Genomic DNA, 18389 nt, shown 5'->3' on the forward strand with positions numbered 1-18389 from the left:
TCTGTCCCTTGGCGTAGTTAAAGGTGCGAGAGATCACACATGTTGAAGTATACCATTCATGTTATGGGAAGGTTTCAAACTGCAGAAGCTTGGCCAAAAATAAGTTCTCTAAAGTTTCTCAGAAGCTGCTCATATTGGAGTTACTACATTCCATGTTGTAATTTTCCAGAAGTTAATGACAACTAATGTAATAGCCGATATGCCCACATTGAATCTGCAATCTGAATTTAGCTGTGGAATGAATTAGCTAAAACTACATTCCTATTTATAGCCAAATGTTCAATGAAATTAGCCAAATAATGAATTAAACAAACATGCAAAGGAATGGGAGTGTGTATAACTTCTTCAATGTCAGTGTTTGGAATAATGTAAAGCTTTCCACTGCTTACTGCCTGCCTGTTTATTGTTTGTTTGCAGAAGATAAGCTGTCAAACCAGTACGACAGTTTCTTCTCATGGACTCTCGCTTTTCTGTTTGAGTGTGAAATGTTAAGGTGTTAATTATAGGTATGTCATGCTGCATTTATGTCATGTTGTTGGAATCATAATAATAATTATTAGATAGGACCTAATTACAAGATGGACATTCTGAGTTTAACAATACTCAGTGCTGTTTAAATCCTTTTCAATTATTTGTCTCTATTGCAGTGCAAACAGGTGTTCCATATGCGGATTTGTTGAAAGTGACAAAAAATACTTTATCACTACACAAATTAATTTATGGTTCTCTTGCACATTTTTTTAATGTGCACCTGTTACACTGGCTATAAAAGCGTATAAAACATAAATATGTGTAGAAGTTGCTTCTTATACTTTTTAAATGTTGATATGTTCTAACATTAGAACCTCATTGTGGGCAAGTGGAAGAAGTCAAAGTTTCACAAAGTTTCTATTTCTAATTTATAAGTTTGTAAAATAGTAATTAACGTAATTCTGATTAATTGAATTCCCAGCAAAGGACCATAATAGTTATATATATTTTTTGAATAGTGGTATTTAATCTAATAATTTAACCTAAATTGTTGGTTAAAGTAATAGTTTACACAAAAATTCTATCATCATTGATGCATGTTATGTATTTAAAAAATAAGTAGCCTAATTTAAAGTAATAATAATAATAAATTATTTTGGGAGCTTCAGCCCCTATTGTAACTGAACAAATAAAAACAATCCTTTTCCTTTTGTTTTGCACTACAGAAAGTCACATGGGTCACATGGGATTGAGTAAATAATGATATAATTTTCAATTGTGGGTGAACTATTCCTTTAAGGACACTAACTTCCTCACTTGTATGTAGGTATGTTGTTCACTGATTTAACTGTCAATCTCATAGGGTTGCAGACTTGCAGCTGTATGCGTGCTGTCATTTATTAACGCATAAAGCCAAGGCTCTGGCAGGTCTGGGTCAGTGACGGTCTTGCCTCTTTGCTGTCTGGAGTCTTGTTTACCCAGCGAGTAAGGGTTAACCCCACCCTCAGCGCGTGGGATTAGATCAGCATGCCGTATTCACGGGATTACAGCCCTGTTGTCTGTTTCAGGAAACTGTGCGCAGTCACGTAGTAACTACCGCTTCTGTTTGCTCTGCTCATGGCAGAGATGATATGTAAGACGACACGTGCTCGTTTCCTCTGCCAGTTTCAGTCTGTGAAAGGTGTGTCTAGTGTAATTTACATTTCTAATGAAACCTAACAGACAGAGTAAACATTTTGTATTGTCGCGGTTGAATGACATTGCTATGGAAGCTTGTTTCTGCCACGGAATAAAAAAGGTAATTTCAACTTTATCTCAATTCTGCCTTTTTCCCCCTCACAATTGGGAGTTTATCTCTCACAATTAATTTTTTTTCTTGGATTTCTGAGTTTGCAGGGTTTTTTTTCCAACACAGAATAATACCATTGTGACTTTTTATACCACAATTCTAACTTTTTCTCTCAATTGCAAGTTTATATGCAAATTATTTCCATTTTGATGTCTGCATTTCATGAATGAGATTCTTTAGTTATGAACAACAATGAATCGTCATTTTTAAAGTTTTACTAGGGCATGTCTTTGTACCTGGCTGAGCAGGACCAAACCTTCCATTGTAACGGCTTCTTTCTCATAACATCTGATTTTTGGATATCATGCTGCTTTCCAAAAATAACTACTGCAGCAGGAATTTTGAGTCTAAAAGCCTGACAACATGGATTGGAGCGGTGGGGATATAATACTCACGGTTTCCTTTGCCTTGAAATTTATTGCATAATTTGTGGTTGTTGGCCACAACCATCCAAACAATCTGGAATTCTAGCAGTCTGCACAAGTTTAGCAATCTTTAATTGCCGCTTAATTACTGTGGTAATAATCAGTGTGGCAAAAGATTCAAATTTTTTTTTTTTTTTTTTTTAAAGTAAAAGTTTCTGTAAAATGTGTTTATATTTGTGCAGTATTGTTTGATGTACTCTCTGTATGGATCAGCTGTACACGTTTCCAGCTGTTGGGAGTTAATTAGAATAAGATGCTTAGGCTACATTTTGTAAGCTAAAACTTAAAGACAATCTTTTGTTGGAAATGATTCATTTCAAGCAAAGTTTTGTTGAATGAATCTTGGTGTTTTGATTATTGGTTTAATTCTGTTTGCCAATGTCTGTTATCAACCACACACTTCTATTTATGGATAACTATGTAAATATGAACATGTCCAGATAAATCCAGGAAGCCAAATATTTAAATGAATGGTAAGGCCACATACGGTCATAAGTGACATTTGTATATTGACATTGCTTCTTGATAAAAAAAGATGTCAAATTGTGCATATTTACCTAAAAAAAAATAAAAAAACTCTACATCAATAAACTTGTTCAATTAGTTCTCATAAATAAACTTCTGTTTATTAGCATGCATAATATGGCATTTGTTTTCTTGGCACAGCATTTCTGTGGTGGCTTATTTTCATATGAAGTATGTGTCTCTCTCTATTTGTGATACAGTCTGTGTTTTGAAGCTTGCGTTTAGACAGTTTGTAGGCCGTGTCTTTTAATCTTGGTGTGGCAAATGGTAAGCTATGGAAAGCTGGTTGATGACAGAACTTAACTATGTGTTCACTATGATCTGTGGTGACTGATTATTTAAAGGAATAGTTCACCCAAACACGGATATTCTGTCATGTCGTTCCAATCCCTGCTGTTTTTTTTTCTTCTGTCTGTCAAACATAAAAGCAAAATTTCTTTCTTTTCCATACAATGACAGTTCATAATGACCACGACTGTCAAGTTCCAATAAGATTTTTCAAAATGCCCCCTTTTCAGTTTCATAGAAAAACAGTACACCATACATGTTTGTTTTGAACTAGTCCTTCAAAATGTAACTGGTTTATATCTTGATGGATTCATGAGCTTTCGCAATAACCAATGTTTTTTTTTGTAGGAATAAAATCCTAAATTCAATCTGCTGTTCATCATCATATAAAGCAAACGAGTCTCATCAAATTTGGACGAAACCCCTCAATTCAGATGGATTACAATCTCTTTATGAACTTTTTGAAGCATCAAAGTGGTAGATGTAAGGACTGTCAATGAAGAGACAGAAATTTCTCAGATCTCATTAATAATACGTTTGTTTGTGTTCGAAGATGAACCAAAGTCTTACGGGTCGGGTAGGGATGCGCTGAAAGAGAAAAAAGGCCGAAAATATATGCCGACCCACCCCTCAGTGTTCAGCGCTCAGATTTCACTCTCGCTCAGCATTTTTATTGTACTTTTGCGAACGGATCCACTTCCAAAGATGCACTACTTTGAAGCGACTGGCAACGCTGGTAAAAGACACACCCTCTCGTTCACTGTTGCTCTGCTAAATCTGATTGTTACATATAGGCTACAAATTAATGAAGGGTAATATTGATATTAAATTTAAAAAATATATTTTGTCCAATTGTGTTATTTTATTAGCTTGCAATTTTTTTTTATTCAGATTCAATAAAATTTAATTTAATCAAGTCTAATGTTAATATAATACAATATAATACAATTTTATATATATATAATTTCGGTGCATCCCTACTTACGATTTGAAACGACATGAGGACAGAAAATAAATGATGACAGCGTTTTTATTTTTGGGTGAACTAGGCTCACCCATTTAGGATTCTGAGCACAGTTACTACACATCACCGAGGTGTGGGGGATAGTGTTCAGACAGACAGTAATTATTGGGTAATATTAACACATGCATTTTTGTAACTCCAATTGAAAGGATCACCTCTTTTTTTTTTTTTTTTAAATATCAGGAGCCTCACTACAGTTGCCATTCTTTTGAAAGGAAGCACCCAGCTAATTTCAGGTGGATACTGGCCTAGTTTGCCTCGCCCACATCAGTTTGCTTTGTTTACCTGCCCACATGCGGCTCTGTTGGCTTAGCTCCCCTCCTCCATTACAGCATGTGTATAATGATGTCATACTCCTTTGGTGATGTTACCATAGCGACAGCACTCCGTCTCACCTGATTGTCTGGAGGGAAAGACACTGTAGGAGGAGGAGACATCACAGCTGTTTGATAGGCGGCACAGAGCCTAATGTTTTATGCGACGGTAAAGGAAGCCCCTTCGCTCCCATGGGAGTTTTTAGATGAGGAAAATCACAGCCAAACAAAGAGACTTGAAGATAAATGTGCAGAGACTTACTGTAAGAGAAATGAATGGGAAATATATTATGAGTTGCCCTCCAGCACAAGGAGGTTGTGATTTTTATTTCTCTGTGTTTATTAAAATCTAGAGATTTGAGTTATGCATTGTATGTTCCTGAGGCTAGTGCTCTTAAAATATTTGATCTTGCCCCTCACGGTCTGTCATGTGAAAGTGATTTTAGCTTTCATGTTTTGAAATGTTGCATGTGATCTGATGATTTCCCTGGAACCAGCAGCAGTGTAATTAAACATCTTGATTGTAAGGCAAGATATAATGAACTTGATATCATTCTGCTGAATGTAGATCGAGAATGTTTATCTAAATTGTGTCTGTAGTTAAACATCTACTGCCTCATCATGACTTGAGTGTTCAGATATCAGCAGCCCTAATCACCAGACATCTGGCCATATTGAGATGATCAGAATTGGCCAATAACTGTAGCTTTGCTGATTAAACGGAATAGTTCACCCAAGAAAAAAAAAGTTTGACACCACATTTACGGAACCGTTCGGTGCAGACTGTGCAGATCTTAAACGCACATTTTTTTTTGTGTATTTAAGCAGACTGGTTGCTGGAAAAATATATTTAAATGTTGATATGCTTGTTGATTTACCCTTTTAATCTAGATATTAGCATTTTTGTTGAAAAATATAATGCCAATGTCTAGAGGGTGTTTATAAACACACACACATACGTGCACGCTCACACACACACTTTATAATTTTCATATTTGTTTTTGATGACCATGGACATTTTTGATTTTTAAATGCGATTTCCATATGAAAGTCATGGATAGCAATAATCTTAAACGATGGAAAATAAATATTATATTGTTTTCTAATACTGAGCTAAGAATTATTTATTTTGTGTGTGTGTGTGTGTGTGTGTGTGTGTGTGATTGCCTTGAAATAGCTGTCTGAAGTTAATGCAGTCCTCTGTGTATAAAGTCATTTTTAAGCTAAAACTCTGACATGTCTCCCATGTCCATACAGGAAGCATACTGGAAATATATGGGGTTCTGACATGAAGAGAAGTGTGGAAAGAGCTTTTTGGACAGTCCATTCAGACATGTAATGTGGTCTATTTTTAGCCCAGAGTGTGTCACAATCTCTCTCCATAAAGTTAAAAAATGCATGATGCAAGCGTATGAGTGTTTGTTTTAGAAGGCGTGCTGTGTGAACCAAACAGTTCTTTGGATTCCCTCTACTGTACAGTTACAGGCGAGGGAAGGTGGGTTGTATATTTATCTGATTGGTTATTCATTCAGTCTTCTTGCTGTTGTGTTGAATAGATTTGAACAGATTGCGGTTTGTTTCCGTATGTCTTGTGTCTCTGTAATGCTGTTTATCAGCAAGCATGTCCGTAGTGATTGTATTCTGTTTCTCTCATGTCATACAAAGTTCAGCGTGTATTCATAGCAGCAACTATATCATTACCACCACATTGCTGTGTGACACAGGCCAGAAAGCTGACTGAAATGTAATATACCTATAGTGACAGGTCACACCATGGCAGAAATGTGGGCGTTTCCTGTGTGAAAGAGATACTGGATATAGACCTGTTCAATTATAGCAGGCCCTGTTTTGGAAGTGTTCAGGCATGCTGGGAGTTCAGATTATGTTATGCTGTAGCTTTAACGTGCATATAGGGCCTTACAGAGTTATGTAACCTGGCTCATCACATCCACCCATGAGTCAGCGTGAGGAACAACAGATTTTACATTTGCAGATTTTGACTTTTTTTTTTAGTGATGGTTTGCTGCTGTGATCAAAGTCTCTCTTTTAGAAGTCTCTACAAGAAAACATTATTTTTTAGGAATTAATGAATCCATGTTCTGGGGTTTGTCCTTGAGTTTTCACGGTCATGTAAAATGGTAAATTCAAATTTTTTTTTTATGACATAGAAATGTCATGGAAATCATTAAAGTTAATGCAAATAAATTTACATTTTATAACATTTTTGCAGTTATCCAACAAAAATATTGTATTACTTTTGTGTTTTTTTTTTTTTTAATTAGTTTAGGCTATTATTTAAATGTATTAATATAAACAATGCTTCCACATTAGGCTAGTGCCAAAACAAATGCAGCCTCTATAAATGATCTCCATAGAATTAGACCCATGTTTGACAATACCTGTATGGTTGTATTAGTTACATGCAGATGGTCATGCTTCCTTCTCTTCTTATGGCTAGTTCTCCTGCAAAGGAATCCACAGAATTCCATATAATCTCAGTGGACTTCTTCATGATTTTAACTGCTGTTGTTTTCAAATTTCTACACATCCTTGCCACTTTTATCTTTTAAATAATGGTTTCAGCTTCATTTAAATCCACTCCACAGATTTCTGCAGGTTTTTCCTCCACCATCAACACAGAAAATGTGAATAAAGTATGCCGGTTCTGTGGGTCTTATGTCTGAGCGACCATGTGGTGTTTGTACACGTGTATATTGGCTATATGTGAAACCAGCTTCTTTCCCATGCTCTTCAGGAGTCAGTCTCCTCACTTGTAACTACTTGAGGGCTTTAAACAGGTTAGTCAGTGTTACCCAAGCTTCGCCGCTGAGGGTTTCTGATATCATATATGCGTGCCGAGGTTCTCGGCTTTCAGGGGCCGACAGAAGTAAAGCCGCATGAATCTATATTTGTCCTATGAGGTTCAGTTTCTGCACACCTTCAAAAGAAAACAGTTTTTCTTTCATTTAGCAATCTTTGTTAATTGAGCTGTACTTTGACCGTCAATGTATTTCAGCATCGTATTTGTTTACATGACTGCTGCCGTGCAAAAAAGTGTATATCCATTTGAAGCATTAGTATCATGTCAGAGGGTTATGGAGAGAGGAAACGGGTAACCAGATCCATCTGCCTCAGTAGTGCATTCACACGCCTTTCCAATTTTCAAAGTCAATGCAACAGCCTGACGTGTAGGCTAGTGAAAGTACGAAATACTTCATGACTGTGAAATCCATTTGTTTAATATATACCGGTATATAATATAATATAATATTATTTATCCAATGTCAAATTTTATTATAAAACCCTAAAAAGGCATAGGCTACATTCTATTGTTAGTTTAATATATTGAATAGTTTTTTACTAACACCCCAGGTACGGTTTTATTTTAATTGCAATTATTTGTTTTACATTCAATTGTCAGCTAAAATTTCACGATTATGAAAACGCGAGGACAATGTCATTACATCACGTCTTGTGGCTTTGTGACACCGAGTCTTTCAGTGGCTGGCCGTGGTGTTGCGCTGACCGCTGGCACAGCAGTTTCAGAGCAGTGAGGTCAGGAGTGTGTTTTCACAGCAGACTAGAGCTGGAACCGAGTGAAAGGGCCCTCACACTAACCCTTCACCTACCTTCCCTTTCATCGTCTTTCTGTGAGGTGGAGATTTCCTTCATCCAGACCACACCTTAGCAGTCTGTGTGAGGCTGAGTTTGTTTAAATGGGACTGTGTGCGTGTACATGTCCTTGGCCATGAGAAACTGCTAATTTGTGATATTTTAGATGGTCTATTTCAGTTGATGACAGCTAGCTGTGTGGTCATTTTCAGTTGCCCAATTGAGAGGCTAAAGTCTAAATGTGGTTTTTTTTTTTTTTTTTTTTTTTTTTTTTAGATGGGTCTGGATTATGTATCTCTTTTTTTTTTGATTGCTCAGCATTCTTTTCTCTCCATGTCTTTAGAGCATCTTGGAAAATGATACTTAAAAATTGTTTCCCTTCCTCTCTCCTCTTTCAGAAAACTTTCCTGCACTCTAGCACATTGCCGAAATCTCTGGTTATCAGCATTTCTATGCCTTGTTTTCTTTGTTGGCAAATGGGAATAGAAGAATGTGGCATTTTGTTGTGAGACTCTCTCACAGTTTAAGTGCAAAATAAACTTTGGTTGGTTGCTTTACATGTCGGTCAGAATCAGGTCGTCTCATCCCATCTGAAGAATGGCCAGTTCTTGACCAGAATAAGGTTTAAAGAGGAACATACTGATACAACTTTGGCTTTGCAAGACTATTTCACACCTGAGTAGGACATAGTGTCAGCAATAGGGTTTTTGATAATCATGCATGCAGCAATGCAGTTTGTTTATTTATCATATCTTGGGTGTCTTGTTCACAGTAGAATGCACAGACTTCCAATAGTTCAGTATTTCCTGTTTGGGTTTCTGTGCGTTCATCAGACTTCCGTGGTCACTGACTCTCAGATAAGGGCATGGGGCATTTTCAGCTCTTTAATGCCAAGTCTTTATTAGAGCTTCTATGTCCTTTAGGCTATGTGAAATTTTCCAGGCAAGGTTTTTGGCAGCCTACTATGTTGGGAAAAGGTGTTAACTTTTAAAACCTGTTTCATAGACTTGTTTTACTTAACTGCATTAGGCCTAGGCCCCTATATAATGTTCTGTATAATGTTCTTGCTCTGTAGAAACATAAAGTGATATCTTAAAATGGTGGTTCAGGATTTTGGACATCGGACCTCATTTTCAAGTTAGCCTGGTTGTTATTCATCAGTGGAGACAGTTTTCCAAAAATTGAATCCAGTCCTTCCAGTTGCATAGTTTTCCGGTGCTAGGCTAGCGCGAGTCAACGGTATATGCTAGCCTGCCATTTAAAAACAGTTTTACCCACTCACTCCACAGTACACCAAAAGCAAATAAATTATAACTCCAGACTATCAATGTAAATGTCTATTGAGAGCATCTCAATGATCGCATTACATTTACAGGAACTAGTTTCTCAGCAGCAGCAAAATTTTACTTTGCTCCGGTTAGTAGTTCTGCGCCGAAAAGTAAACACAGAACAGAAGCGCACTACAGTTGGGACGTCTAGCTAGCTAATAGTAGCCTTGAACAACGATATTGAAACATTCGATTGTAAACTAAGGAATTCTCTACGGCATCTCCAGCGGCTGCTGTCTCTACAGACATTATTTCTCTTTCTGCCCTTTTAACATCCATCTCGATTAGTTCTTCATCTGTGTATTCCAACTCATACATGTACGGTTCGTTGAATAAAACACATTCCTCGTCTTCATCGTCTCCAAAGTCTGAAACATTGGCATGGCTTTCAAACGTGGCCATAGTCCTATGTTGATTTTTTCGTGAAATATACTCTGCTTCTGTATTGATGAGTGTCAGTGGCAGGTAAATACACTTGCGTGATTGTCATGTCGACCGGCTCTCTCGGTTGCCTAGGTAACTTAATATCAGTCCGCCGCTGCTGTAGACTGTGCTAATAAATACAGGGAACAAAGTATAGCCTAACTATTGCAATGCGATGAAAGGGTAGTTTGATTTCTAACATTATTCTCTCAACAGACGTTTACATCGACAGTCTGGCGTTATAATTTATTTGATTTTGGTGTACTGTGAAGTGGGTAAACTGTTTTTAATGGCAGGCTAGCAAATACCGTTGACTCGCACTAGCCTAGCACCAGCGAACTATGCAACTGGAAGGACTGGATGAACATTTTTGAAAACTCTCCACTGATGAATAACAACCAGGCTAACTTGAAAATGAGGTCCGATGTCCAAAATCCTGAACCACCCCTTTAATGACTTGAGCTTACTTTTATATAAATTAATCATGAAGCAGTTCTCTGTCATTAATCACTTAACTTCTGTTTAGATCATTGAAACTAAAATTAGAGTGTCTAGATATTTATTTCCTCTGATATAGCTACTTCATTGTAGATCATACTATAGTAATGTCTGTTTCTGTAACTATACCAGAAGCTTCCATATCTCTTCCTTTCTGTTAAATCCATGCTGTGTTGTCTTGCAATGCAAGGTTATGCTAGGTTGAACATTTCAAAATATAGTTGCAGTAATTGGTAGAGGTCAGCCTTGTATTTATCATTGACAAAAACATCTATTGTTTTAAAATGGTAAGCTGTTAAACAAAGTGATTCACTCTTATTCATAACTTAAGACACATTCAGATTGATCCAAAATATTGACAATGAAAAAGATTTTTACTTCTGCAAAGTTATGTGTGTTTCCATGTGTGCCATAGCGCTCTACATAAAATGTTTGACAAATCGTTTCTTCTTTCTTCATTCAGGGTGAAAATGGCATATGGCGGAAGTTGAATCGAAAACAGACAGACTCTGAGTGACCTGGACGGGGCTTGTCCCATAATCCCTGCTTATCGGGTCAAGAGACCATGGGAGATGGAGGCGTCAATGCGGTGGGAGAAGGGGTGAATCAGTCCCATGTGCTCTTTGACCGCTTCGTCCAGGCCACCACTTTCAAAGGCACTGTCAAGGCTTTTCAAGAGCTTTGTGACTTCCTGGAACTCAAGCCCAATGAATACCGTGTGTTCTACCACAAACTCAAGTCCAAGCTCAACTACTGGAAAGCCAAAGCCCTCTGGGCCAAATTAGACAAGCGCGCCAGCCACAAAGAATACAAAAAAGGAAGGGCCTGTGCCAACGCCAAGGTATGAAAGTTTCCCTGGGGTGTAGGAGAGTGTTTTGGTTACTAGCCTAGTTCTCAAACTTTCAATGTTCTAATTTTGCTCAAAATAGATCGTTTTTATGTTGCTTGATGATTTGGTTTTTATTCTTTGTGGATTGTGTTTCTCAGTGTCTGATCATTGGAGCTGGACCATGTGGTTTACGTACAGCCATAGAGCTGGGCTTCCTTGGAGCCAAGGTGGTTTTGTTGGAGAAGAGGGATGCATTCTCCAGAAACAATGTGCTCCATCTTTGGCCTTACACCATTCAGGATCTGAGGGGTCTTGGAGCCAAGAAGTTCTACGGCAAGTTTTGTGCTGGAGCCATCGACCATATCAGTGAGTAGTATATCAAACAATTTTTTTCTTTTAGAGACAAATTAACCTTTACAATACAGACATCCATTACAGATGATCCCATTACAGCACTAAATGTAAATGTGTTACGGTGCACCATGGAGACTCAAACCACCTTTGTAGGTGTTCAGGGACTCCTATCAAGTGTGGTGTAAATGCTAATATGTGCTGATGCATCCCAGACATTCAATTGCCGCCTCCTCATGTAATCCTTGTGGGATGTGTTGGGGAAAACCTGCCAAAACAAAGTCTTTAAACTTTGCCAGCAAGATATAACAGTTTTGCCCAAGAAGAAAAAGTACTTGGATGTGTGTGTTGTTGGATTGACCGTCTTGCGGAAGTGATGCATCTAATTAGAGAAACTCCTCTAGAATGTCTGGTCCACATGTTGAGTCGGATGATAAACGGGTCTATGTTTTTGAATTATCTTACTCCAGGTATTCGCCAATTGCAGCTGATGCTCTTGAAGGTAGCTCTTCTTCTTGGCATCGAGATCCATGTCAATGTGGAGTTCAAAGGCCTCATTGAGCCACCAGAAGACCAAGAGAATGAGAGTAAGATCACGTTCTTGTGTTCTTTCCATGCTGAAATTTAGCTGTTCCATTCATTTGTTTTCTTTTCCACATAAATACTGGTCGTTCTATAGAGGCATATCCTGAATAGACACTAAGTCTTGTGGAGAAAGGACTTGTCTGTCATCGCTGAACATGCTGTTGGTTTTTCAGGAATTGGGTGGAGAGCCGAGGTCCACCCCAGAACACATCCAGTCAATGAGCTAGAGTTTGATGTCATAATTGGGGCTGATGGGAGGAGAAACACACTGTCAGGTGAGAATATCACTTCAATATAGTTGAAAATTGAGAATGTTCTCTCTAAATCTTTGGTTCTTGTCTTGACATGAAAAAAATAATTAGTGGTGTGTGCTAAGGGACTTGAACAAACCTCGGCGTGTAACTCGCCCCACTCGGTTTATCCTGCGGGCATGAATGATACATTTAAATCATTCTGCTTATTTAGGAGAAATTATGTAGCCTAATACGTTTAATTCTTGTAAAATGTGACATTAATAAAAGTGAATTCTTATAAATGTTTATCCTGTCTCTCCAGGGTTCAGGAGGAAGGAGTTCAGGGGCAAACTTGCTATCGCCATCACAGCAAACTTCATTAACCGCAACACGACTGCAGAGGCAAAGGTGGAAGAGATCAGTGGAGTTGCCTTCATCTTCAACCAGAAGTTCTTTCAGGACCTTAGAGAAGCCACAGGTAAAACAAGCACTCTTTTTGAAGATGTATCAGGAGTAGGGCTGCACAATATTGGGAAAAAATTACATTGCGATATTTTTTTTCCCCAACGATATATATTGCGATATTGAGAGCCATAACTCCAGGCTAAAGTCAATAATTACCATTCCACGATATTAATAATTTCACTAATAAGTAAGCTTTATTACAAGTGACAAAAAGGTCACTTAATATTTTATTCCAAAATTAGAGCATTTCTGTAAACAGAAAAGCAGAACGCATTTAAACAGCAGCTTATACCGCCTGTCTGCGCCGTCGCTCCCACCACGTGCATCACGCGCTGAGGGGGCACCAAAATATGAAAAATCAATAATTATAATGCCGATATTATTTCAGTATAGAAATACAGACATCCCAAGTCTCCCGGAAGTTCCGGGAGTCTCCCGCATATTGATAGCGGCTGATGCCCGCAAATTAGTTAACATCTCTAGAATCTAGAGCGAGCGCGCCCGCCCGCGAGACAGAGACTGTGCTCCAAACCGCGCAGCGCGTGCACGGCAGAGAGGGAGAGAGAGCAAGAGACCGCGGCGCGCGTGCCTCGTGAAGCGCATGTAATATCTCCCGCTGGTGCTACTGTGCTACTACCCTTCACATCGCATATTCCGGCGATGTGATTATCGCTCACTCGCACATCGCGATGTCGATGTTAAAACAGAATATCGTTCAGCCCTAATCAGGGGCGTTTCCTCCAAGGAGGCAATGCCTCAAAAAATTGGATGAGAAAATAATCCAAATAAAACTACACAAATTTTACAAAATGTGACATTAAGTGTATCACTCGTTTTTCTAAAGTAGCACTGTCCAACAGCGACACGCAGGTAAAGTTACAGCAGGAGTCCACGTCTTTCGTGCTTCCCCTGAGCCCATTGAGTTTTAACAGACCCCTCAAAGTGTGTGGTGGGTTTGATGGAGTGTAATTGAGAATTAATGGGGGAAAGTCATGTGAGAGGAGGCAATGCCTCCAATGATTGGATGATCAATGATTGGATTTGATGGGTTATGATTGGATACAATTGGTTTGTGTGATGATTCCTGCCCCCCCCCCCCCCCCTTTTTTTTGTGCGCGTTTGCTAATCAGTCTGAATGAACAAAATGATGCCACTAATAGGAAGACTAATTAAAAAGTAAACAACTCAGTCACTTCGATTTTACCGCTTTGTCACGTCAAAATCAAACTTGACATGGCCTGAAAACATGATGACTGCTGTTTATTTTTTTGTGTGCAATCAGCTTGGTGAAATCTTCATGTCTTTGACCTGTTTTTAGAGAGCTTGATGACTGATGATGGTCTGAGATAAGTTGACTATTAAAAAGAATAGCTTAACATCAGTTAATATAACATGGACATCAAATAAAATATGTTCTTTAAATTGATATAGCCTTTAGTTATTGTTTTAGAATAAATGTAAACTATGCTTAACACTAACTTGATGAGATTTATACTTGGTTTTAATAAATAGAAAATAAATTACAGTGTTAGGATGTCATTTAAAAATAAAAAATAGAATTGTTTTTATATAACCAGGAAAAGGTGACAACCTTAAGTACAACACATAACACACATTTAAAAAAAAACTGAGGACTTTGCTTCCTCATTTCAGAACACCACTGCATGAATCTCTTTTGTGGTACTTCTTGAAGTTCCAGCAGTGTAGGAAATAAATACATGGACAATATTTTATTGATGATCTGTCCCTGTGCTTTGTTGAGGGCAGTTTTGTTGCTGTTTTCTGAGTTGTATAATCAATGTCATCCCTCTCTCTCTTTCTCCTGTTGATTGAGGGAGTGGGCGCATTATCTGCTGCACAGATGGAGCATAATTACATCAGCGAACGGATGCAAACAACTTCCTCTTTCTCTCCGTCCCCTTTCCCCCCGTTGACATGCTGTCTGTCACATCTCCACTTTAATCTCTCCCTCCCTCTTGCTCCCTCTCATTCATTTTGTCCTCTGTTCTCTGTTGGTTTGCCTCCACAGGAATTGACCTGGAAAACATTGTCTACTATAAGGATGACACACACTACTTTGTAATGACTGCCAAAAAGCAGAGTCTGCTGGAGAAGGGCGTCATTCTACATGTGAGTGATCAAAGAGTTTGACTTTGCCAGTTTTTATACTAATCTCCACTCTTTTATTCTTACTTTTCCCTCACTCTTTATCTCAGTCTCTTCCTGTTTGCCTTTCTATGTCCCCTATAAAAGTACTAGCACACCTCTACTCAAGGCACTTGACTTAATTTATGTAGCACAAATATAAATTATCCAAACATAAAATGTTTAAGAACGGCTTAAGCTGGTTTTAGTTGGTCTGGTGTGGCAGGTAAACCAGCTGACTGACCAGCTAAACCAGACTCACATTAGCTTGGTGAGGTTTAAACCATCTAAGACCAGCAAAAATCCTATGATTTAAGATTTTTTTTTTTAAAGCAATTACGTTTTATTCAGCAAGTACAGATTCAATTTATCGAAAGTGACAGTAAAGGCATTTATGTTACATAAGATTTATGTTCCAAATAAATGCTGTTCTTTTGAACGTTCGGTTACACTTTATTTGGTAACCCTAATCCTGCCCTAACCCTATAGTAGGTACATGTAGTTAATTAATTTCACTCAGTACTTAAATATAGAATTACACTGTAACAATGACACCTTAAAATAAAGTGTAACCCTTTTAAGGTATCATTGTTACACTGTAATTATACATTTAAGTACTGAGTACCGGTAGTTAAGTAATGTACTTACTATAGGGTTAGGATATAGGATTAGGGTTTGGTTCAGGGTTAGTTGCATGTTATTATGCATAATGTATAGTTATTACTATAGTAACTACATATAACATATGTAACAATGACACTGTAAAATAGTGTTACCAAACTTTCTATTCATCAAAGAATCCTGAACAAAATTTCTCACATTTTCCACACAAAAGCAGCACAACTGTTTTCAACATTGGTAATAATAAGAAATGTTCCTTGAGCACCAAATCAGCATATTAGAATGATTTCTGAAGGATCATGTGACACTGAAGAAAATTCAGCATTCCATCACAGGAATAAATTACATTTAAAATAAGATATATGAAAATAGAAAACAGTTATTTTAAATTGTAACATAATTTTTAAATATGAAATATAAAAAAAATATCTAACAGACCCAAATTTTTGAATGTTAGTGTACGTATCCTACTAAAGTTCTAGGTGTTTAATTATGTCTTTAGAAGGCTTTTTGGGCATAGGAGTGTAAATAATCATTACTTTGAGCAGACAGTCTGTTCCCATTTATTCACAATGAGCTCTTCTGCTCTGTTCCCAGTACTGCCAAGTTTGTTGAATCATTAACAAGGAACCTCAATCCCAGCCCTCTCTCTCACACTCATACATAAACTCTTGCACAATACAACTGATATAATGATGCACAGTAATGACACCAATTAATGTAGTTCGATAAGTTGCAAGAGAGGCATGCTTACTTTGCATTTTTCAGGATAAATTACAGAATCCCACTGGGGGAAAAAACACTCGAATTTAATGTGTCAGGATTATGCCTTAACTGTAATGGTGCTCAAAATAAAGCCATTTTAAATGAGTGTCAGCGCTGAGAGTCCTCATCCGTTTAAAAAAACCTGGCTGTTAGCAGAAACAAACTCTAGTCTCTCGTAGCAACATGAATCAGAGAGGAAAAGTCCTCTCAAATATCCCATTACCACACCCACAGCCACTCATGACTGAATTATATGCCTTGCGGTGCTCCATAGTTTCAGACAACTGAGCGTAGTTTTGAAAAATCAAACCCACCTTATGACTATTTCATAATTACATTGTCCTCAGTGCTGAAAATTGTTTGACAGTGGGTATTCAGGTTTCACTTTCCATAGACATAAATGATTACTTTCGACATTTTTCCTTTTAAAAAAAACATCACTTAGTATGGATTTCAGATATTGCCATCTTTGTGAAGACATTGTCCCCTTAACGCTTGCTTTGCTTTGAACCACACACACAAAACACCCTTGTCATAATATTTTAAAGTATTATATATTTTTTTTAATTGAATAAAAAGGTGTATTTATTTTATTTATTTCCCCCCACTCTTGTATAGGACTATGCCGACACAGAAATGCTGCTCTCCAGGGCCAATGTTGACCAGAAGGCTTTGCTCTCATACGCTAGAGAGGCAGCAGATTTCTCTACCAATCAGCAGCTACCTAAACTGGATTTTGCCATCAACCACTACGGCCAACCTGATGTCGCCATGTTTGACTTCACCTGTATGTATGCCTCCGAAAATGCAGCACTCGTCCGCCAGCGCAATGGTCATAAGCTGCTAGTAGCCCTGGTGGGGGACAGCCTTCTTGAGGTGAGTAGAAGGCCCTTGTGGAGGAGAGAAATAAGACTATCTTCTTGTAAGGTAGTTTGTTATTTGTTATAACCTACTTTAATAGAACCAGACGGTGTTTTTCCATGAAGTACCACAAAATTTTGCTCTTCTCCAATGGCTTGATTTGACAAATTTCAACTTCTGAAAATACACTTTCTCACATAAATCTGAAACCACCACTTTAGAATCTGTGGTAATGAAAGCACTACATAAAACATCAAGCACAGTTATCTAGACTGCGGCTGTGAGGGTAGTTTTTCCATTATATTCCAAACAGAAGGTGCCTGATTTCTAATATGAATTTTACAACCACTCAAGTATCACTCTTAGTGTATGAGGAACAAGTTGACTGATGCAAATGTGGTGTTTTTTTTGTGTTATAGCCATTTTGGCCAATGGGCACTGGAATAGCAAGAGGTTTCTTGGCAGGCATGGATGCAGCGTGGATGGTGCGTAGTTGGGCTAATGGAAGCTCCCCTCTGGAGGTCCTGGCTGAACGGTGAGACAGATTTTATGTTCAGAACGGAAAGCTAGTGGGCTGCTTACAGCATGATGTGCATTATATACTATTCCAACCATATCAAACCCCCCTGTTGTGAAAACCAAGTTTTTAATGGTGTTGTATGTTTATGTGGTGTTTTAATATGCTTTAAGAAAAAACATGTGCAAATTCATCAGTCTAAAACACCATTGCTGAGTATTTTCTCCTCAAAACTACAGTGTAGTGTACCAAAGACAGTCTCAAAAACATTTCATACCTCCCCCTTTTTCTATTTTACAAATATGTAACCAATCCTGTCAATGTGTGGGGCTTTTCCACAGTGAGCACAAGAACACCTATAATAAGGAACAGGATACATCTTGCATATAATGCAATATAGCTGTTTAATTATGTATATGATGTATATTACAATGTTATGATGAACTATATGCCGTTCTCCACGGACTTTCTATGATGTTCAACCCGTTTCTAAGGATGCTGATGTTTGAAGGCAGCTGTCTGACTCTGAAATGACCAATGGGAACATGGTTTGTGTAACATTAGCAACACATTGTTAGCCGTTTGATCATACAGTCGAGCCAAAGGCTTATCCTATCATTTACCGTTTTGTGTCCTATGTTGTAGAGAGCGATACATGCAATGTATTACCATTCTGATACATTGACTTGTCAACGACAATAACAACGACAAAAACCCTGTATAATTCACTCTTCCTCTTCTTCTTCTGAATCATTTTCTGG

General features: G+C 37.9%; 1 protein-coding gene across 1 annotated transcript in view; it reads left to right on the forward strand.

Moving 5' to 3' along the window:
• Positions 1-18389, forward strand: part of mical3a (microtubule associated monooxygenase, calponin and LIM domain containing 3a) — a 79607-nt gene that overhangs the window by 8548 nt on the left and 52670 nt on the right. Inside the window, exons 2-9 of the mRNA XM_079620021.1 lie at positions 10720-11097; positions 11244-11451; positions 11907-12023; positions 12195-12296; positions 12577-12732; positions 14749-14849; positions 16869-17126; positions 17531-17646. Coding sequence (XP_079476147.1) covers positions 10822-11097; positions 11244-11451; positions 11907-12023; positions 12195-12296; positions 12577-12732; positions 14749-14849; positions 16869-17126; positions 17531-17646 — 1334 coding nt within the window. The 5' untranslated portion in view covers positions 10720-10821. The remainder of the gene's footprint in view (positions 1-10719; positions 11098-11243; positions 11452-11906; positions 12024-12194; positions 12297-12576; positions 12733-14748; positions 14850-16868; positions 17127-17530; positions 17647-18389) is intronic.

The sequence above is a fragment of the Phoxinus phoxinus genome (assembly GCF_949152265.1).
Source record: "Phoxinus phoxinus genome assembly, chromosome: 8".
NCBI classification, from domain to species: Eukaryota; Metazoa; Chordata; class Actinopteri; order Cypriniformes; family Leuciscidae; genus Phoxinus; species Phoxinus phoxinus.